We start from the raw sequence: 23,056 nt of genomic DNA, 5'->3' as shown, positions 1-23,056 counted from the left end.
TATATATATGGGGGGAAAGACTATCCTGATTAGGTACAGTTTTTGTTTAATTAAATATTTGTGACAGGAAAGGTGACTTAGCATGTAAAGCTGTGTGCTACCAAACCTGGTGACCTGAGTTCAATCCCTAGAATTCATGAGGTAGAAAAAGAAAATCAACTCTAAAATGGTATCCTCTGACCTCTATGCACACCATGGCAGGCTCATGCTGCCATCCCACACCCACCAAAAAGAATAAATAAATGTAATTTAAAATAAATTTATGAATTAGCACTTGGTTTAAAAATAGGTAAGTAATAGCCGGGCGGTGGTGGCGAATGCCTTTAATCCCAGCACTCGGGAGGCAGAGCCAGGTGGATCTCTGTGAGTTCGAGGCCGGCCTGGACTACCAAGTGAGTTCCAGGAAAGGCACAAAACTACACAGAGAAACCCTGTCTCGAAAAACCAAAAAAAAAAAAAAAAAAAAAATAGGTAAGTAAAATAAATGTTAACGCAAGCTTGTTAACTTTACATCATGGTTACAAAAATAAAAATAAAACAGAACAAAAAAAACTTGAGATAACAACTTAAAGGAGAAAACACTTATTTTGACACAATTTCACAGGTTCTGACCTACCATGGCAGAGATAGTGTGACAAAACAAAGCAGCTCACATTAGCAGCCAGGAAGCTGCTAATATCTTAAGATATGTGGGATATTTGTGCACGGTGTGAAGATTATATTGCTATGACTGGTTTATTAAAGAGCTGAATGGTCAATAGCTAGGCAGGAGGCATAGGCTGGATTTCCAGTAAGAGAAAGGAAGTGGGTAATCGAGCGGCAGTAGACGCCCAGAGACAAGGAGAGGAAACAGGAGGTGCAAGATGGAAGAAAGGCAACGCCATGTAATAGAATGTAGAGTAATATAAATGGGCTAATTTAAGTTATAAGAGCTAGTTAGGAACAATGCTAAACTATAGGCTGAGCTTTCATAATTAATAAAAAGTCTCCATGTCATTATTTGGGAGCTGGCGGGTGGGATAGAGAAAGACTCATTATAGCTGAGAGAATGTTTCCTTCTTATTTTCCTTTTATTTCACCCAGGCCCCAACCTACTAGATGGTAGTATCTCCCATATTCAGAGCAGGGATTGCCACCCCCAAACACCCAGTTAATCCTCTCCAGACTACTAATTTGGCATCAAGATGGTAATCAAGGTTAACTATCACAATAATGGTACTTATAAGTTGAATGTAATGATAATTAAAATTTACTGAGCACTTGCAATTTACCAGGCTATGCACTGCTCTGAACTTTTCCATTTGACCCACCAAATGGATCTATTAATTAAAAACTATTCGGCACTGTTAAAGAAACTGGTGGTTTAGGAGGTATGTAACAAGCCCAAAGGCATGGAGCAAATCAGGAGCATTATGAGGGAGGTAAGTGAGGTATCAACGAGCTCAAGAAAACATGTAACAGTTTTATTATCTTCATAAAGTCAAGCACCATTCATGATGCTGATGTGACTGCAAAAAACTGAAATAAAAACACATCAATGACATGGCCTTCAAAACTAACATCTACCTTTAAGATATATTTTTAAGCCCACATATAATGAAATACTAAAGAGGAATAGAATGTACTTTTTATAGATCAAAAATATGTGCATACCCTTGATTTCCACAGCTAGTAATTGAAATTGGCATGGTTTACTCCACAGGCACCTGGGCCAATCTCCAACCTTTGCAGCACTTACCTCAGTCAGACACCACAGAATTGCCTGTTTCCACATGCAGAGTCTGAAGTGACTCAACTGAGCTTTGTTCTTATACTTTAGCAACTGGTCAGGAACTCCAAAGGTAAAGACAGAACACAGGTTGCCCTCAGGTCTCACAGACACATGTTAAATACTCACCTGCCTCTATCTAAACAGAGCTCAGCCTCTAGCCCTCTCACTTTTGCATCCAGCCCTCCCTGGCACAGCTTTTGATTTCCCCAATACCAAGGTGCCAACTGTCTATTCCAATTCCTCGTCATCTACTCTAGTCCTTATTCTTATCACCTGCTACTCTTCCAGTTCAGGTTATATCAGTCTATAGATGCCTCGGGACTAACAATATTAGCCTTCCTATAATATCAATCTAATCAAGAGAAATCATGAATCAGGCAAAGCAACACCATACTCAAATAGAAATCCAAGATTCTGTGTTTCGTACAAATCATCTTGTAAAATCCTCCTCAGGAAAACTGTTCCCATAAATACTAAAGTATTTCCCTATATGATTTTATTTGATCTCTATACTTCTCACACAATACTATCTACTTAGAGTAAAATTTCACACTTTAAAACAGTAACAAACCCCAGCCAGGCAGTTATGGCACACACCTTTGATCCCAGTCTCAGGAAACAGAGGTAGGCAGATCTCTGTGAGTTCAAGGCCAACCTGGTGACAGAGAGGGTTCCAGGGCAACCTGAGCTACACAGAGAAACCCTGTTTTGAAAAAAACCAACAAAATAAACAAACAGTAATAAACCTCTCCACTTTTATCCTCAGGTAACTCCCAGAAGCAAACAGCATGTACCATAATTACCATCAAAATATGTGAAAATATTAAAAGTGCTGCCTTTCTAATGTCATCTTTGTTTGTTGCGCTGGGAGTTTTAACACAGGGATCGCATGGATACTGAGGCAAGCACATTACCTGACCTGCACCTTCAGCCCTTCTAGAGCCAGAAACTCAACCTAAAAGCAATTAGGAGAAAACTTTCCAAAAGATGTACACTAATGTCAACACTTCATCAAGTAAAGCATGTCTGCTCAGTTCAGAACCTAAGTCTCCAGGGAGAATTCTAATTTACAGGTGCCTATAGCTAACATAACAGTAGCTTTCTTTATGTGCCTAGAGAGAAAGAAAAAAATGTGCTGCAAAGAAATTTGAACTCCAAAAGCTAAAAACGTGTCAAACACAGCAAGGTTCAAAAGTACCTCAACAGTCAAATCCATGACAAATAACTGACCTCCTTTTTGGTTCTATTCCCACCTCCTACTATCTATCCTTTACACAACAGAGTAATGCTATTCAATAAAAGTGTAAGCATATTAACCTTCCAGACTCAAAGTCTAAACAACAGCTTACAAAGCTAAGTGTGATCCTTACAAGAGGCTGTACTCCCCGTGCCCAACTCCTATCTATTCTCATCTTATCTTCCCCCAGTTTTCTTTCTATGTGCAATATCTCTATCCGTCACCTTTCTGTCATCCTGAGTTCTCTGAGCACCCTAAGTGTACATTCCCATCACTCACACTCTCACGTCCTACTTTGGTATTCTTTATGAGATTTTGAACATGTACCGCCCACCATCATTAGAATACAGAGTCACAAGTTAAACAGGCACTTTGCTCACTCATGGATCCTCAGCATCTGGACAACAGTCAGGTGTAGGCATGGTCATTCAGACCTTTACTCCTAGCACATGGGAAGCAGAGAAAGGAGGAACTCTGTGAGTGAGAGGTCAGCCTGGTCTACATAGTGAGTGTTGGTTAGCCAGAGATATATAATGAGACTCTATCTCCAAAAAAGGAAAAGGTGATCAATAAACACCAATATAAAAAATTAATGAATGAATCTATTCAAATGTTCTATGGAAAGGCAAACTATATTTTAGAAATTAAGAGCCACAAACTAATCAATGGAAAACATATGAACCTATGAACCTAAGTATCAGAATTCCTAACAGGCCGGGCGGTGGTGGCACACGCCTTTAATCCCAGCACTCGGAGGCAGAGCCAGGCGGATCTCTGTGAGTTCGAGGCCAGCCTTGGCTACCAAGTGAGTTCCAGGAAAGGCGCAAAACTACACAGAGAAACCCTGCCTCGAAAAACCGAAAAAACAAAACAAAAACAAAACAGAATTCCTAGCAAGCCTGGCAATGGAATAAAATTTATTTCTATAAAAACTTCTATATCTATTTGCAAGATAAGGGAAAGATTATCTTACTGCTGCCATGAATGTGTTTCAGGAAATTTCCATGCAAAATATCCATGCAGCTTTCACAACTATATGAAGTACCTACTTCACTATGCCTCAGTTTTCCCATTTGAAAAAGGTGTAAGATACCAGTACCTGTACCTAAAAGTGACATTATATGGATTAAATGTATGTGTGTATAAAGTGTCTAGAATGGTTTACAGCACACACTACCTAAAGATATAATAAGTTATTGTTAAAAACTACTGCTGGACATGGTGACAGATACCTATAATCCCAGTATAAAGAAGGCTAAGGGAGGAAGATGAGTATAAGATAATTCTGTTTCAAAACAACAACATATTTATGCTTTTAGGCTACTTTTTGCAGTGAACTAATACATGCTTGAAAACGCTTTCAGGGACTGGAGAGATGCTTAGCAGTTAAGAGCACTAGCTGCTCTTTCAGAGGATCCAGGTTAAATTCCACACACCTACAATGGCAACTCACAAGTGTCTGTAACTTCAGTTCCATGTATTCTGACACTCTCTGGCTCCATGAGCATCAGACACACAAGAAGTGCATAAACATCCATGCCAGTAAAGCACCTATATACATAAAATAAAATATACTTTGGGATGGGAAGACACAGTTGTTTTTAAAAAGCAACTTAGTTCTTATAGAAACAATTCTAACTCATCCTACCTCTTTAATTAAAAGAGCATGTAAAAGTACTTAAGGAACAAAATGAATGAATACACTAGCAAAAATGGCAATCCCATTCTATTTTAAAGTTGATTACATTAGGCTGAAGCACAGCTCTGTGGTAAAGTGCTTAGCTAGCATACTCAAGTCAGGTTTGATCCTGAGCACCACTTAAAATGTTAAGGGGGTCAATGAAAGAAAAAGGACAAATGTGAATCTCTGGAGGCTTTTTCCCCAATACACACTCTCAGAAATTTGGGAATTCTTACATAATTTGTAAAATGAAGAAATTATTGACTTCATGATTTGTTTTTTCATTCAACAAACATACTGGGTACACTTAATAGTGGATGTGCTAGGCTTTATTTTAGGTGCTGAGAATACAAACATTAAAAAGTTACAATAAATAGCTACTGGTCTTGTGGAGCTTTACTCTCAGATGATGAACAATAAACAAAGCTATAAAAGTTATTAATGGAAGAGAGGTATAGGAAAATGGTGGCTAGAGAAGCCCAAGGAAGGAGCTGGCATTTTTATATAAGGTAATCTGGATGATTAAGATATAAAAAAAGACTCAATAGAGAACAAACCACAATAATGTGACTGTCCATACCACTACTGAACTAGATACTTTGAAACTATTAAGATTTTATTGCTTTTTTTTTTTAGTTTCCAAAATAACAGAGAGCTCATAATAGAGCCATATACAGAAATATGTGTTTCATGCAAAGGACCAGAAAGCACAAAGGCCCTCATACAGGAGCAAATTTAACTGGAACAGAAATGAACAAGAGATGCAAAGGTACCCATACAGTTTTTTACAAACTTGACTTTTACTTACAATGGTGAATTACTTGATAGGTGTGTTATTGTTTATTCAATTGAGATATTTTTAACTGAGGTAAAATTCACACAATAAAGTCCTGACTTTAGCCACTGGGAAGTACACAATCTGTTACTGGCTGGTTATGACCACACTTTGGATGGTCACTGACTACTAAGGTGAAGAGAGACTGAATGGGATGGATGCAGGGAGAAGAGTGGGCACCATACGACAGGAACTGAAGAAAAATGACTCTAACCTGAATCAGAAGCGAACTGGTGAACTGGTGACTGAAATCAATTACTCAAGAGTACAAGTACAAAGCTTGCCTAGGCTACAGAGAAAGTAACTACTAAATACCAACAAAGAAATTATGTCAGCCAGGCGGTGATGGCACATGCCTTTAATCCCAGCACTCGGGAGGCAGAACCAGGCGGACCTTTGTGAGTTCGAGGCCAGCCTGGTCTACAGAGCGAGATCCAGGAAAGGCGCAAAGGTACATAGAGAAACCCTGTCTCGAAAAATAAAAAAAAAAAAAAAAAAGTGAAAGAAATTATGTCTTCTAAAAGCTTGCTTCTATTTTAACATGGGATTTATAGTCCACAATGAAAATCTTCCCCTGCCTTAAACTCCTTAAATATATCAAGCAGATCTGTACAAAATGAACAATCTCCTAAAGACTAGGAGTAAAACCAAAAAGCCCAGAGCTAGAGTATCTCTTTTCATTACTGATGCATTACCATACAGGGACCAATGAACAACAGGGAAGTTAGCAGGAAGAGCTCAGAAGACCCCAACCAGTGTAGCTCACTGGTAGAAAACGTGTCAAACATCCACAGAGCCTGGGGGTTGATGCCCAACAATGGAAAAGAAATAAAAAGAAAAAAGTTGCCAACCCAACTCCTTTTATCTCCAAACACAGAGACTACAACTAAAGGTATTCCCGTGCAATGATGTTTCCTGACAACGGCAAAAATAACACACATTTAACCTACAGTGCCGAGTGAAATGTTCCTTATGTGAGGTCAGTGGAAAGTGACAGTTTCCGGTGAAGGAACGTTTCTAGACAACCCAAGTTTTTCGATGTGCCATATATCTTTCCACCTGAACTATTACTAATTTCTCTCCATGGTTTAACATCTTGATCAGGCGCATTCTTATCAACATCTTCACCGGGGGAGGCCACAATGATGTAATACTCTCAGGGCTATTTCACTGCAGCACTGTGTCCACATTAAATCACTCTGCACTCTGGTTGTCAGGTAGGTTATCTTTCTCTTACTTTATTTCACCTACACAAAAAAGCATGCCAGCAGCAGTTTGCTTTCTTGCCCTTTGTTGTATATTTCAGAAATCTGACCTTGTATAAAATACACAATAAAATGCACACAGTGCCTAACACTTTACAGGCCCAGTGGAAATTTTGAACATTCCCACATTTATCACATACACACACACACACACACACACACACACACACAAAGGATGGTGAGATGGCACTTGCCACTACGCCTGAGGAACTAAGTTCAACCACTGAGCCACACAGGGTGGAAGGAGAGAACGATCTCCCCTATAAGTCATCCTCTGATCTCAACACATGTGCAGTGGCAAGCACGCAAGTAAGTGAATGAATATAAAAAATATTTTTAAAAACACCCTCTACCCCAATTACAGACGTGTACCGTGGAAAACACATTTAAACAGTCTCTCTCAGCCAAGAGATTCTTCTCTCTGTGCTCAACCTTTGAAAAATAAGTATGCTAGGGCTTGGAAATGTAGTTCAATAGTGGAGCACTTGCCTAGCATGTGTGTGGAGGTCCTGGGTTCAATCAAAGCACTGTGAAACATTATGAAAATAGGTAAGTAAACCAAGAGTGATAGTGCACATCTATAATCCTAGCTACTAGCCTAGAGATGGTGGGTTAACAGCATCACTTTTGGACCAATAGCAACATTACTTAACAAACATTTTTTTTTCCTATCTATAATTTTTAAAAAAGTGATTATACAATCTTAAGAATGGAAGCCAGGCTTTGGTGGCACATGCCTTTAATCCCAGCACTTGGGAGGCAGAAGCAGGGGGATCTCTATGACTCTGAGGCCAGTCTGGTCTACAGAGTGAGCTCCATGACAGCCAAGGCTACACAGGGAAAGCCTGTCTCGAAAAACAGAAAAAGAAAGAAAGAAGGAGGGGGGAGGGAGGGAGAGAAGGAAGGAAGGGAGAGAGGGAGAGAGGGGTGGGAGAGAGAGAGAGAAAATCTACAAAAATGTTAACATAAATCTTCCGACTTAATAGAAAACTCAATTACAACACACAAAAAGGTAGATAAAGGACAAACTAAAACTGGTACATCTCTAATGCCTCAAAAGAACTACCTGCAATCAAGTTATTTCCAACACTTTTCACTTACATTAGTTTCAAAATTCGTTACTACATTTATTAAGTTACTTCTCACTGTTGTGGCCTGGCAGTCTAGTCCACCAAGGAGAGGAAGATGTGGTGCAGGAAGCTCAGACAGCTGGTCGGTCACATAACATCCATAGTCTGGAAGCAGAGAGGAGTTCTGGTGCTCAACCTCCTTTCTGGTGTTTTGTTTGTTTTGTTTCCTTTACAATCGCCCCAGGACCACAATCCATTGGATGGCACCAGTCACATTCAGGGTAGTTCTCTCCCCTTCCGCTAAATCTCTATGGAAACACCCTCACAGACACCTGCAGAGTTATGTGTCCCAGGTGATTCCAAATTCAGTCAAGCTGACAACTAAAGTCAACAATGTGATTTCAAGAACATTTTCCAACATAAAAGCAGATTTTCTTTCTTTTCAAACCATCAACTGTACCTCAAGGAACATTCTTGACCAATGCTCTTTATGCTGATATATATTCACTCTGATCTTGAAATACTACACAGCACTTACAAAACTGTTCTCTTGTATAACAAAAGTAGCCTTCTAGGAACTATGACCTTTATTTCAGCAATATAACAAAGCATTTTAATGTACTTAGAGACAAACCATTTCTACACTATTACTTCAAATTGAAACCAGTATCCATTTCTTCACTAGAAACCAGTCAAATAATCTAAAATCAACTATCTACACCTCATAGTTACAAGTGAAAGTTCAAGATAACAGAGTACATTTATATTAAAAAGCATATTTCAACACATCCATTTTTAAATAAGCTAGACTCATAAATAAAATAATAAAGCCTGCTGGATCAGAAGTGAAACTAACTAAGTAACTCTTTCACAAATTACAAACTAAATCAATCACACAGGGCACAGAACACGAATGATTAAAATCCACTGACTATTCTATTTCTACCATTCACTTAAGAAATAAAGTTTGAAAATTCCAAAATGGAACCATGTATTATCATTAGATTTGTATGCTTATATCTGAATTTTTTCATATACTTTCAAATAAATACCACCAGTACAGATGGTAATCTACATACATAAAAACTGTAGTTTTCAACCTATATACATTATTCTCCCACACAGACACTAGGAGTTCCAGCTACCATTTCCATTGTTGCTGTACACCTATCTTGGATTTCATTCTAACCCTATATCCATTGCCTCATCTTCCACCCATGTCACACCTGGCTAAGAATTACTATTCTATAGCTTACTCTATATATGAAGGATAAAGACTCTTGGATTACTAAGAGATTTGTACTACTGTATGGGCAAAATCAGATTTTATAGGTCACCAGGGAAATTAAACATTTTGACCAAAATAAAGTTAAAATTTGTAAGTACAAATAACTACCTACCTTCAAGGCTGGCAACCAAATTGTTCCAGATTAAAAAACCTAATATTTATTACTGTCCATTTGGAACTCTGATAACATACTGTATTAATTGGAGGGGGTACTCTCTAATGTACTACAAGAATATTCAATTTTAACAAAAATCAAGACATTTAGCTTTATATAATGAAGCTACTTCTCTAACACTGTGGACAGACAGCAATTCAAAGGCTGTTTCGCCAGACTACAACCTTGCTTAATGAAAATGGCTATGTAACATGCACTCAAAAATCTAGTCCATTCACCAAGCAATGTTGTTAACAATTCTGTGGTTTTTATAAACTTTCTCAAATACTTTGTGTATAATATGTATGTGTATATGTATATATGGGGTGTGTGTGAATGTAGGTGCACATTAATGTGCCATGGTGGATATTAGAAGACAATTTTTGGGAGTCGGTTACCTCTTTTCACTGTGGTTCCAGAACACAGCTTGTCAGGCTTTTTTTTTTTTTCCTTTTTTTTTTTTCATAACCTGATGGGCTATTTCATCAGCCATAATTCTGCAGTTTAAATAAAACATTTATTATAAATCTTGATGTCAGCTACACTTTGTGTTAGGTCCTAAAACACATAAACTAAGAATAAAATCACAGGAACAGGTAGATCACTCAGTTGATAAAGTGTTGGCCACACTAACATGAGAACCCCAAAATACATGTAAAAAGCCTGACATGGTGGCACATGCTTGTAAGCTTAGTGTTGAGGAGGCAGAGACAAGCAAATCCCTGAGAGTCACTGGCTAGACAGCTAGCCTAGCCTACTCAGTAAACCCCAAGTCCCAATGAGGTTTTACACACATACACACACACACACACACACACACACACACACACACACACACACTCTCTCACTCATCTATATTCTGTATATGACAGAAAACACTCAACATGTATTTGAGTCTGGTTATTTATTTAACAATCTCCAGTTCTATGCATTTTCCTGCAAATTTGGTAATTCCTTATGGCTGAATCAAACTCCACTGCATATGAATACATTTTTTGGTTTGTGTTTTGGTTTTCAAGACAGGATTTCTGTGTAGCCCTGGCTGTCCTGGAACTTGCTCTGTAGCCCAGGCTGGTCTTGAACTCACAAAGTTCTGTCTGTTTTTGCCTCCTGAGTGCTGGGATTAAAGGCATGTGCCACCTCCCCCTGGCAGTATCACATTTCTTTATCCATGGTCTTCTAGACTGATATACTCTATTATTCCAAAAACTCAATCAAAAGTTCAAGTGTCTGTGTGACTATGTGTCTCTTATCAGCATCAATGTAAGCAAAGACATGGAAAGACCTTTGCTCCACAATAGTATACAACCATTTGCCTAAAATTTAAAGACAATCTTGTTTTCCCCAACTTGTTTCTGAAGTAGAAAGTTCATAGTCCAAACTTGCTTTAATCAAACTACTCCTTAATCAATAGTACCAAAAACAGTCTAAAATTCTAGAGGCTAATTCTAGCAAGATAAATGAACAACAAAAATGGAGGCTAGAGACAGTTCAGAAATGGATCAGCAGTTAAGAGTACTAGCTGCTCTTACAGAAGACCTGGGTTCAGTTCCCAGCATCCATCAGATGGCTCACAACAATCTATAACTCTAGTCACAGGAGATTTGATGCCCTTTTCTGGCCTTCACAGGCACCAGACACACACGTGGTGCACACATGTACATGCAGGCAAAACACTCATACATACAAAATAAAAATAAACCACTTTTTAAAATGTGTTAGTGTATCTTCAAAGCTAATTGCTCCCCTCTGTCCCAAATTCATTAGACCCCTATCATCCAACTCTCTAGAACATTCTTCACCAATCACCAGCCACAGAAAATTGAAGAGCAGTGCAAACTTTTAAGCAGTCCCAGAAAGAAGCACAGTAGTATCTAGTCCTAGACTAATATTCACCCCCATCTTCTATCTAGAATCAAAACCTCAAGACAATTTCAACTTCAAAGACTAAAATCTCAATGGTTTACAAAGCCACTCTCCAAGTAAAAGCTCCTAAGATCTCAATTCAACAGTAAGCCCTCAGTTTATTTTGTTAGCTTAACATTAAACATTTGCCAAGTTTTACCAGTGCTATTCCCCCACCTCTATGTGTGTGTGTGTGGGGGGGGGGGGGGGGGGGGACAATATATGAGAATGTCAGAGGACAACTTATGGGAATTGGTTCATTCCTTCTATCATGTAAGTCCCAGAGAGAAACTCAGGTTGTCAGGTTTAGTGGCAAGTGCCTTTACCTGGCCACCTTGCCAGCTCTCAAAACTTTTTAAATCTTTATTTTTACAATAACTAACCTGAAACTAGGCCACACAATTCATCAAGCAGCTAACTTACTCCTAATTGTATCACATCCCAAATCACTCAATATGGACACCAACTTTATTCCATAGTATTCTGCCTCCTAGTAATGGCCCAGAATATGAATAATGCAAATCCAGGTCATTATGGCCCAGTTAGCAAGGGCCTTCCTGCCATTTAAAACTCAAAGATCAGATTGTTTTCCCCAACTAGCCTTTGAAATAGTAAGTTCACAATTTACATATAACCAAGTATACCAGGCAATCTGGAACTAAAGAGATTAATTCCAACATGTTAAATTAACAAAATCAAAAGCAATTGTTTTTGTCTCTCAAACCTAATTCCTAAATCATTCTCTTTTACCTCACAAACTTCCCCAGCTAGCTAGGTGACATCTCTACAGCTTCATCAAATTTCACTTCACTTGCAACTACAATATATAACTGGAACTGTATTTTTACATACTGGCATTATATCCACTCTGGTAAATTTAGTATCTTTTACTTTTCTTCTCATTCAAACTGCAGCTTCACAACTACCAATTACAGATACCCAACAATTCTTGGTTCTTACTGGAGATCTTGCTCATTAATTAGTTGGAACTGCAGTAGATAAAGGATGAATTCTTTTGGTAGCAAAGGCAGATCACATTATCTGAGGCTGTCCTCATATGTGTTTCTTCAACCTACCTGGATCAGAACTATGCCCACAAGTACTAACTCAAGACCATCTCACTGTTGGAGAATAGGAATCCAACTGACAGGAATTATTGCAGCTTCCCCCTTCTCATTGACATGGCTTCCTTATCCCTAGCATAAAAACTGACAACTGGGGGATGTGGGTGGGGGATGGGGAAAGGGCTCTGTGAATGAGAACACTTGTCAAAACATGAGGACCTGAGTTTAAATCTCCAGCAGACAAACAGAAATCTGGGTGTGGATACTCACACCTCTAATTCCTCTATTAGTGGGTACACACAGGCAAACTCCAGGAGCTCGCTGACCAGTCAGCCTAGCTAAAAAAGCTAACTTCTGCTTCAGTGAGAGACCCTGTTCCAAGGAATAAGGTGAAGCACAACAATACAGGATGGCATGTGGAGTTCTTCTCTGGCCTCTGCAAGGTGCTTACACCAACATAATCACAGGCATACACCGCATATAGTAAACAAATAAATGAATAAATAACCTTCTTAAAAACACTGACATCTGGATTAGTCAGCATTACCACCACTAGAACAAGCCGACTTTGTTCATGTACAGTCTGAGTACAACTTGCAGGAGTCAGTTCTTTCCCTATGTAGATTCTGGGGGTCTGACTCAAGTTCTTAGACTGGAAGGCAGGCACCTTTACCCATCTGAACCATCTTGCTGGCCCCCAAGCCAACTTTTTTGAGTTTCATGGAAGTGTTACCAAGTATTAAATAAATTAAAAAGAAGAGCACTGGCTGCTCTTCCACAGGACCCAGGTTCAATTCCCAGCACCCACATGGCAGCTTACAACTTTTTTTAACTCCAGTTCCGGAGGATCTGACACCTTCACACCAATGCACATAAAATAAAAGCTAAATAAATTATTTAAAAAAAAAAAAAAAACACCAGCTTTAGCAAAATTTTTCTAAACATTATAATTAAAAGACTGGGCTGTGGATGCAGCTCAGTGGGAGAGCATTAATTATGACCTGGGTTCAGTCTCTAACACCAAAGAGAAAAAAAAGAGTAGGGGCAGGGGACCCTTACCTAGGCCTACTATAATCCTAGCTACTCACACTATTGAGAAAGATTATAAATTCAAGGCTTGCTTGGTCTCCAGACTGAGTCCAAGATCAGCCTGATCAATTTAATGAGACCTTGTCTCCAAATTAATCATAAAAAAGGGCCAGTGAAATGGCTCAGAAACTAAAGCCTAATAACCTGAGCTCAATTCCCAGAACCTACAAAGTAGTCGAGAACTTCTAAATGTTGTCCTCTGACCCCATAAGTGACATGTGCATGCAAATAAGTATGTGCATGTGTATACACATACATACATACATACATATATACATTCTCTCTCTCTCACACACTCACACACACACACACACACACACACACAGAATAAATAAGTCATTTTTTAAAATTCAAATATTAAAAAGAGTTGGGGATATAATGCTCAGTAGTAGAATGTTTTCCTAGCAGGGGCAAAGTTGTCCAATCCTCAATATTGAGAAAAAAGGGTAAAAAAGAAAAGAAAGAATAAATGTAACTTTAATACAAATAGAATAACAGAGTTACTCTAGCACAGCCCTAGCAGTAAATAAATAAAACAATATGGATGCTTCTGCCATCCAGCTTTTACTGAATTCTCTTTAAGTAGAGCAAACACATTTTCTCAATTTGCAGTTTATATTACTATAGGGAATATTATAATAAACATTTTAAAGTACGTTTAAATTCCTATCAACAATCTAGTAAATTAGTTTAAAGCTACAGTATTCACCATTCAGACCCAGGACATGATTGATCTATCTATGACTAAATGAATGAGCATAGTATTTGCTAAGCCTTCCAGGTTATTTATGGTTTTTCTTCCCATTCTGGCCCCCTCACTTTAACTAACACATGTGTACCATATCCCAACTGTTCAGAAACTAAACAAGGCAACCTCAGTGCTAAACTCTACAATACCAAACATACATTTAAAAAGATAAAACTACCAAAGGTCATCTACTTTATCCCAGAGAAAAGTCGGAACTTCCACTTTGCATGCAAGTGCTAAGTACATCTATTCAGTTTTCTCATAGGGGGAAAAAGAAGCTAATTTCAGATGATAACCCGGCTAAGACATGGTGGCACACACCTGTAATCCCAACACTCCAGAGGCAGAGGTAGGAGGATGAAGAGCTCCAGGCCAGCCTGGACTATGTGGTGATTCAGGACAGCATAGACTTCGTTAGTAAGAGCACATCTATCCTCCACTCCCCCTAAAAATAACATCCTCAAATTTCACAAGGAAACCTAACCAAAAGGTTATATGACCAAAACTATATATAATACTAAAAAGCATAATCAATTACACTAACTTCATAATAAACATGCCATTTCAATAGTTTCTGGAAGGAAAAAAAAAAAACAAACAAACCAGAAGCTACAAGAAAGCCCCCTTCCCTATCATTTCTTCTCATTTAAGAAAAGACTGAATTTAGTCTGTTTTAGACAGTAAACACGTAATGCATTTTAGAATGCTATTATCTAGGGGTTGAAGAGATCGCTTAGTGGTTCAGAGTACTGGCTGGTCTTTCAGAGAACTCAAGTTTAATTCCCAGCATCAGCATGATGGCTCACACTGTAATTTCAGTTCTAGAGGAATCTAACACCCTCTTCTGGCCTTGGCAGGCACCAAGCATACATGTGGTATATAAGCATACCTGCAGGCAAAACACTCACGCACATAAAATAAATATTTAAAAAAAAGAAAGTTTATTTCAATTAAAATTTAAAAAGCAGAAAAGAAAGTTGGGGGGGGGGGTTGTTTGTGTCCTTTTGGGTTTTTTTTTGTTGTTTTTTTTTTGTTTTTTTTTGAGACAGGGTTGTGTTATGTAGCTCTGGCTGTCCCAGAACTCACTCTGTAGACCAGGCTGGCTTTGAACTCACAGAGATCCACCTGCCTCCACTTCCTGAGTGCTGGGATTAAAGACATGTGCCACCACCACCCCAAAGAAAGAAAGTTTTTATATAGTCTGTCATAGTGGAATTCACCTGTCATCCCAACACTGAGTAAACTGAGGCAGGAGACTATAAATTTGAGAACAGTGTAGGCCACACAGTGAGACCCTGTTTCAAGAAGGAAAAGAGGCCAGCCTGGGCTACCAAGTGAGTCCCAGGAAAGGCGCAAAGCTACACAGAGAAACCCTGTCTCGAAAAACCAAAAAAAAAAAAAAAAAAAAAAGAAGGAAAAGAAAAATCAAAACAAAAGGCTGGTATGGAGGTACAGACAGCAGTGGGTTAAAACTTTAGCCTTTGAGATTTCTCAGTTGAGGTAAGTCAGGCCTGGTGGTACAGACCTAATACCACCTACTCAGAAGGATCCCAAGCTCAAGGCTAGCCTAGGACTTAGTGAGACCCTGTCTAAAACAAAAAAGTGAGGGGGTCGGGGGAGTTAGGGGAGACTGGGTATGTAATTCAGTAGTAGAGTACTTGCCCAGCCATTTGGGAAGCCCTAGATCCAATTTCCAGCACCTAAAACAAAAGCCCACTAACCTGTGTTTGAATATATCACCACTTAGCAGACACTAAAAAATTAAGCCTACATTTGTTTAGCTTTCATAAATGTTTAAAGGAGAAACTCCTAAACAGTATTAGATGCATGATGAACATCAAAGAAATGTCCTTTGCACTCCCCAATCCAACCCTTTAGGTTAAAGTCCTTAGGAAAAAGAGATCCAATAATACACAGTATACAAAGGTCTGGAGCAAGTTATTAAGAGCACACCAGAAACAAAGGAATGCCTACCATGCCCATTCCCTTCAACTCTGCCAACAGAGGTCCTGTACACAGACACAAGAGACACTGCTAATGTTGGGAATGACTTGAAATTGGCCTTGTTTAGGTGACAGAGTGTGCTGGACTCTCAAACTCTAGTTAAAAAGATAAAAAGTCAAACTTCCTTAGAGGCAAAGACAAAAAGACCCTGTCTTTCTATACTCCTACTTGCTGGCAGAAGTTGGAAAAAACAGTTCAAGCTTAAGCACTGATACTTTAAATTCTTTGGACTAAGCGTCCAGAAAGTTTGTTTCTGTAGAACATGTATCATACAAAGCAAAGCATTCACACCACATTTTTAAATTAAAACACACACACACACCAAAGTTTATTACATGGATGACTTCATCAAGCCAAACATGACAGGATTAATGTGTTGCTATAACTAATACCTTCTGAGTTCTCAAGCACACAAAATAATTTTGTTTGTTTGTTTGATTCTCTATGTAACCCTGGCTGTCCTGAAACTCACTCTGTAGACCAGGCTAGCCTTGAAATCAGGGATCTGCCTGCCTCTGCCTCCCAAGTGCTGGGATTAAAGGTGTGAATCATCATTACCCACAAAATAATTTTTCAAAAGAAGGTAAAGACCTTAACTTTTCCACATTTGTATGCTTAAAAGTAACAGTCAGCCCTGTATAAAGGCCTGCACCTGTAGTCCCAGCTACTACAAAGGAAGAGTATCACTTGGGCCTAGGAGTTACAGGACAGCAACATAATCTGTCTGCATCTTAAAAATCACAAATACAGAAAAATTCTTTGGTTAATCAGAATAGTGCCAATGAATTCCTAACTTATCTCCAAATGACTTTAACATTTTACTTATTATTGTGTGTGGCGTACATGTGTGAGTGTGGGCATGAGGAAGCATGGCATGCATGTGGAGGTCAGAGGGGAATCTTCGGGAGTTGGTTCTCTCCTTCAACCAAAGGACAAGGGCTAGAACTCAGATAGTCAGGCTTTCAAAGCAAGGGCTCCCACCTACTGAGTCATTTTGCTAGGACACAAATAACTTTTAGAAGCATTTTGTATGTATGTTTTAGTACTTCCATACAGACATTTCATAAACTAAAAATGCCACAGTATCTTTCTACAAATAAAACTTAGAGCAGGACAACTGCTAATACAGAAGGGAAAACTAGAAAAGTTTGTTTTATGTTTTAAACATTTTATTGCCTCCTTCCGGCTTTCCATCCCTCACATAAGTGGAGTAAGAAAAAATTCACACACAGCAGTGATTAACAAACAGGCTAGATGAAAGCAACCAACTGAGTTCAGTTGCACTTAAATGTTCACACCTTAACACTCTCTGTACTTCTACAGCCTACCCTAATCTTATGTTCAACTTTCCCATGCACTAAAGCCAACATCTACTCAGCCTGAACGCACACTAGCCTACAAAGCATCACAAAAACATACAAACTTAGCTATACTTGGCTCAGAGTAGACAAAAAAACAACATATAGTACAATAAATTACAAATAAATACAGGAGGAGGGTTTTGGGTTTTTTTTGTTTGTTTGTTTGCCTTAAAGTGGGGGGTCTGAACCCAAAGTCTTGCATGGCCTTGCTACCCACATTACAATCTTGCTATCAATACTTCAGTGAAGCTTTGGTGTTTTTATTTTTTAAGTTTATAGCAGAAGCACAGTGAAAACTGGCCTTTGAACCATTACTTAGTGCAGTAAGACACTCCAGAGTTCTGAATAAAAGTCTTCACCCACAATGATTATGCTGTTCATTTACTTTTCCCCCCAAACATCAGACTACATTGGTTTTAGTTTTCCTTAATAAAAGGCATTTTATATACTACTTATCAAAGTGTCTCCTGTTTGTCTTACTTCTTATTACCTCATGGAGAACAGTGTCTAATTCCTGACCATAATCACAAAAAGTGGAAATACCAAGCCAGGGTTGCAAACCATGTTTCAACAAGAAATACAAATGTTAAAGAGGCTCTTTACAGACAGTCTGTAACTTGGTTCTTTAAAAAAAAAAAAAAAAGGAGGAGGAGGAAAAGAAGAAAAAGAAGAAGAGAAAGAAAAAAGCATCTACTAATGGCTATCATGTAAAATGTGTGTCTAATAAATGAATAGTACAAACGACAACAGAAGTCTGAGTACACAACAAAACCAACTTCAGAGTAAGCAGAAAGGACAGAAACAGGCCCTGCAGTTGTAAGTCAATGAGACAAAGGGAAGAACACGAACAATACGCCACAGAAAAAGCTGGGATATTCCCTAAATTATCAAATTAGGCTGCAGACAGCCATCCAAAGCACTCCTGCATGTTTTGGTTTTGGTTTTTGTTTTGTTTTCAATTCAACACTTTTAAGCTAAGCTCAATCAGGATACTTGGGCAGCAAGTCAGCTTACCTAAAGTAAAGCACTTTCTCCTACGAACAAAATAAGAATGCCTGTCCTAGGAAACACGGGGAATGAGAAGTCCCTCAAACTCGACGCATCAAGAAACTGCCGACTTCAAGCAACTGTGAGCTCCAATTTGCTGGGGGAGGGAGCAGCACAGTTTTGACAATCCTCTGACTCCGCGGTACGTCTGCTCCACCTGAGTTTAAGCAAACTCTGCAAGTTGGGTCGCCCAGGAAGGGTAGGTCTCGCTTCTCTAAGGAACTCAAATCAAACAGACAGATGGATCGAAGAGCATCCTAAAACGTCCTCCTAAGTCAACTAAAGCCTTTCCCCCAGGGCGACAGAGGAGACACACACACACACACACACACACACACACACTCCGGCGCGCTGACTGCAAACACTCCGACCCGAGCGCAATGGGGAGGGAAGGCGCCCGAGTGGGACACGCACACCACCGTCGCCCGACACCCGGCCCGGATCGGCTCCGGATCGCCGCGCTCGCTCGCTTCCAGAACAATGCACGCGCCGCGCTGCCAACCTCGCAAGTTGCTGCGAGTCTGCGCGGTCCAAGGGCTCGGACCCGGGCAGGGCTGAGGTGGCTGAGGAGTGCGCGAGGGCGGCCGGCCTGGGCTCCGCGGCTCCCGGGAAAGCGGCGCGACAAGCTGGGCTGCTTAGGGCCGCCCGGCCGTGGGGGCGGGGAAGGCCTGGCCCGGGGCTCCGCAGCCTGCTCGGGCCGCCGGCGGCGGGAGCGCGGTCGGGGCGCGCGGGGGACAATAGCGCACGGGGAGCGCGGCTCGGGGTCGGCTGAGGCGAGCTGAGAGAGCTGACAGAAGCTGAGGAGACCCTGACACGCGCGGCCCGGCTCCGCGACGCTGCGCTCGACCGGGCCGCCGCTCCGCCGCCGCCCGGGGGTCGTGTCTCACCTCCCAGCCCCGCCGCCCAGGAGAGGAGAAGAATTAACACTGTCGGCAACACCATCTTCCGCGGCCGCCGCCTCCTCACGGGTTAACCGCGGTGCATCGATCCTGAGGGAGCCGCGACCGGCGCTGGGTCCCGACGAGCCTTCTCCGGCAGCTGCACCGGCGAAGCGCCTCCCTCTCGCTCCACTTCAGGGGCCCGGCCGCGCGCCCCGCTCCGCCAAAACAGGGCCCTCCCTCCCCTTCGGCCTCTTCCTTCCTCCCTTCCCCGCTTCCCTGCCCTCGCTCTTCGCCTGGTCTCGGCCCCTTCCCTGAGCCGCGGCCCTCCGCCTCCTTCCTCGCCACGTGACGCGCCGGCACCCAATGCGCTCGCGAGGCCGCGCCCCTGCCTCCCGCCCCGCCCTGCTCCCCCAGGCGCCCCGGGAGAGCGCGCATGCGTGCCGAGACGGGCGCCCCGGCCGCTAGGCCCCGCCGCTACTTCCTGTCCGCTGACGGAGAGCTGGGATTGGCCTTGTAGGGCGGGGCGTCCCACGGCCCCGCCCACCGCCCCGGGCGGGAGCGCTCTTTTCCTTGTGAAAGTGCTGTCCGGTTCTTCCAGCTGTTATGAACTGTCCCTGGGGCTCACACCCTAGCCAGGAGCTCTCCAGAGGAACGGCTTTCCGCCTCTTCGCCTCCAGAAAACGAGAGGTTTTCCTTGCTTCTTTATCGGCCTCTCTTGAAGCTCTGCAGCTGCCAAGTAAACAAAAGCAGTCCCAGCAAGCTCTGATTTTAGCCGCGATAGATAGCCGTGTTGGGGACCTAGCTAGGAAAGACCCAAAGGAAAGAAGAGATGCCTAAGGGGTAGTTTTTCCTGAACCCCTAACAAAATTATGTCACATACTAGGCCTTAGCCATGGTAAAAAAAAAAAAAAAAAAAAAAAAAAGATAGATAGATAGATAGATAGATAAAAAGCCAGCAGTCCTTAATCTCCAGCTCAGAAAATGCCCCTTTGTTAGTCTGTCCGGTCATATTGCCTTCAAGCCAACTTCTACAAAGCTGATATTTGGTTTCTCAGTAACTCACCTTGATTCTTACACTCATATTTCAAGAACTACAACTTCTTGATGACACTAATTATTCTTCATCTATTCGGTATTCTGCTTAGGTTGACTCAGAGAATATAAGAGTTTATATTATCGATAATAAGAGTAAATTGAAATTCTTTTACTTCTGCCCTATATATTTCCTACAACCTACATCATTAAGTCCAATGTGGTTCTCTAAATAAAACAAAAGCAAAGGAAAATATACTTATCCCTCCCCCATCTCCCATCCCCATCTATCCCAGGCAATCTCTTGACACATCATTTAGCCAAGGATAAACTTGACCTTCTGATCCTCCTGCCTTCCATCTTCCATCGCTGGGATTATAGACATACACCATCTCACCATCTTTAAGGAGTATTCGTATTTTCTTTAGTTGTTTTGAGAAATGAATTATTGTTTTGTTTCACATCACTGAACTCAATACTACAGTCCGAAGTTCCCACATCATCATGATCATCCCATCCGTTCGTTTCTACTGAGGTATATGAAATTAACACAGAATGACTGAATGCTATTATTTCTTTTTCCTTTCTTAAAGGATCTACTCTTAGGAAAGTTACCTCGAGACATGTTGCTTACCACATGTACTTGCTACTTCTCCCTTACAGAGAAGCTGTCACAAGTGACGTTTGAGTCTTCAAGTTACTAATCCATCTTTGTGACAAATTTGGTGTTAGACAATACTGTCCAGTAATCATAGGCAAAGAGCATTTTCTTTTTAAATTCAAAATAATCACCAAACATTACATCTAAGATGCTGTTTCTTATCTTTGTAAAACCTGATACCACTACACTCCCGCATCATAATGAATGACAATTTCATGTTACAATTTTGGACCATTACTTTGCTTGAAGTCTTAATTTCATTTTGCAAAATGACATTTTGCAAGTGAAGAGGACAGTGAAAAATGTAATGGGATAAGGTCTGCATCTATACCGTCCACCACAGACCTACTTGAGTTTGACTCCCACCCCTGTCATTTATAAGCTCATTGACTTTGGCCAACTTATTCAAAACCCTTTGTAACCTCAACATTTCCCTTGTAAAATGAAAATTGCCTTTTGTAACTATTTTGATGGATTAATTAATTCAGATTAGTTAACATTGTAAAGCAATTATAAGTACCTAGCAGATAATAATTGTTATATGTTAAAATACATAAATACTAATTTCCTTCTCAAACAAATATCTAGTGGAAAGCAGTGATTCCTTTATTTTTAACCAGGGGTGGGGGGTGTGGTGGGGGGGAGGGACATAGCCCAGAATAAGCATGTGGAGGTCAGAGAACAACTTTGTGGAGTCAGCTCTCTCCTTCCATCTTTATTTGGGTTCCAAGTGACTCAGGTCATCAGGTTTGTGCAGCTAACCTGCTCCAAGAATTATTGTAGCAGCATTGTTCATTAATCAATAACAGACAATTTTGATGCTAACAGTAACAGATTTTATGTTTGTTTGTTTTGATTTTTGTTAAAGTCCGGCCCATAAAAACCATCCTTACATTATAGCAATGAGACATTTCCTTAGTAAAAAATAGTCATATATGATATATCAGGCAAATGATATTAAAGAAAAATGCTTGCTGCACAGACTTAAGACCAATATTGGCTATGTAGCAGAGGATAGCCTTGCATTTCTGATTCTCTTGCCTCTAACTCCTGAGAGCTAGAACTACATGCACATGCAGCCAGGGACCAAGTCCAGGGCTTTATGCATACTAAGCCAGCACTCCACACCTGAGCTACATCCCCAGCCCAGCAATTTCCTTTTAAATTTTCAACTCCTACTAAACCACCTGCTGATGTCTCCTTGTTTCTTCCAGAGAACCAGAGCTTCAATTCCCAGCATCCAGGGGACTGCTCACAACTGTCTGTAATTCCAATTCCAGGGCATCAGACGCCCTCTTCTGGTCTACGTGGGCACCAGGCAGACACATGGTGTACAGACATGCAGGCAAGACTCTTGTACACCTAAAAAAAAAAATAAATGTTTTAACAACGACAAAAAAAAAAAAAAAAAAAAAAAGAGTGGGATCACCTTAGAGTCTCACACTGTCACCCATGGCCAGTCACCAAGTCCTTTTGAGTCGTCCCTTTCTTGCACTTCCCCTCTCTGCTCTTACCCTGTTTGAGACAATTACTTTCTCTCGCTGACCAGGTACAGGACGAGCTCATCTCCCTTCTCCAATTCCCCCTGCTTTCACACCTCACTTTAATTCCTAGCAATCTGATGCCACCTCATCATTCCTAGAGCCATCAAACATCTGTCAGTTGTTGATGGCAGTAGACATCTTCATTCCTTATCTTATCAGACCGCTTAGATATTTGACACTTTAAAGAAAAGCTCCCTCTTACAGTGTTCGGGAAGACATTGTTCCCTCCTCGCTTTCCTCCTGGCTTTGAGCTGTGCTTCTATCTGTGTCTCCCCCAGGCCTCTCTTCCCTCCACCTACCCCTTAAATATCATTGGTCCTCAGGACTTGATCTTTTGGGTTTATTTTCTAATCATTCACTCCCTTGATTACTTCTTATGACCCTCATGTGACTGGGACTAGGCTGCAAACTCCACACAA

The 23,056-nt window shown here is 40.7% G+C and overlaps 1 protein-coding gene across 1 annotated transcript in view; it reads right to left on the bottom strand.

The window, feature by feature from the left end:
• Positions 1-19,709, bottom strand: part of Adam10 (ADAM metallopeptidase domain 10) — a 110,813-nt gene extending 91,104 nt beyond the window's left edge. The window contains exon 1 of the mRNA XM_059268205.1: positions 19,407-19,709. Coding sequence (XP_059124188.1) covers positions 19,407-19,461 — 55 coding nt within the window. The 5' untranslated portion in view covers positions 19,462-19,709. The remainder of the gene's footprint in view (positions 1-19,406) is intronic.
• Positions 19,710-23,056: the final 3,347 nt, after the last annotated feature.

This window comes from Peromyscus eremicus, chromosome 7 (genome assembly GCF_949786415.1).
Source record: "Peromyscus eremicus chromosome 7, PerEre_H2_v1, whole genome shotgun sequence".
Classification (NCBI taxonomy): Eukaryota; Metazoa; Chordata; class Mammalia; order Rodentia; family Cricetidae; genus Peromyscus; species Peromyscus eremicus.
Note: the sequence above shows the minus strand (reverse complement) of the source record. Positions and strands in the feature narration are given on the sequence as shown.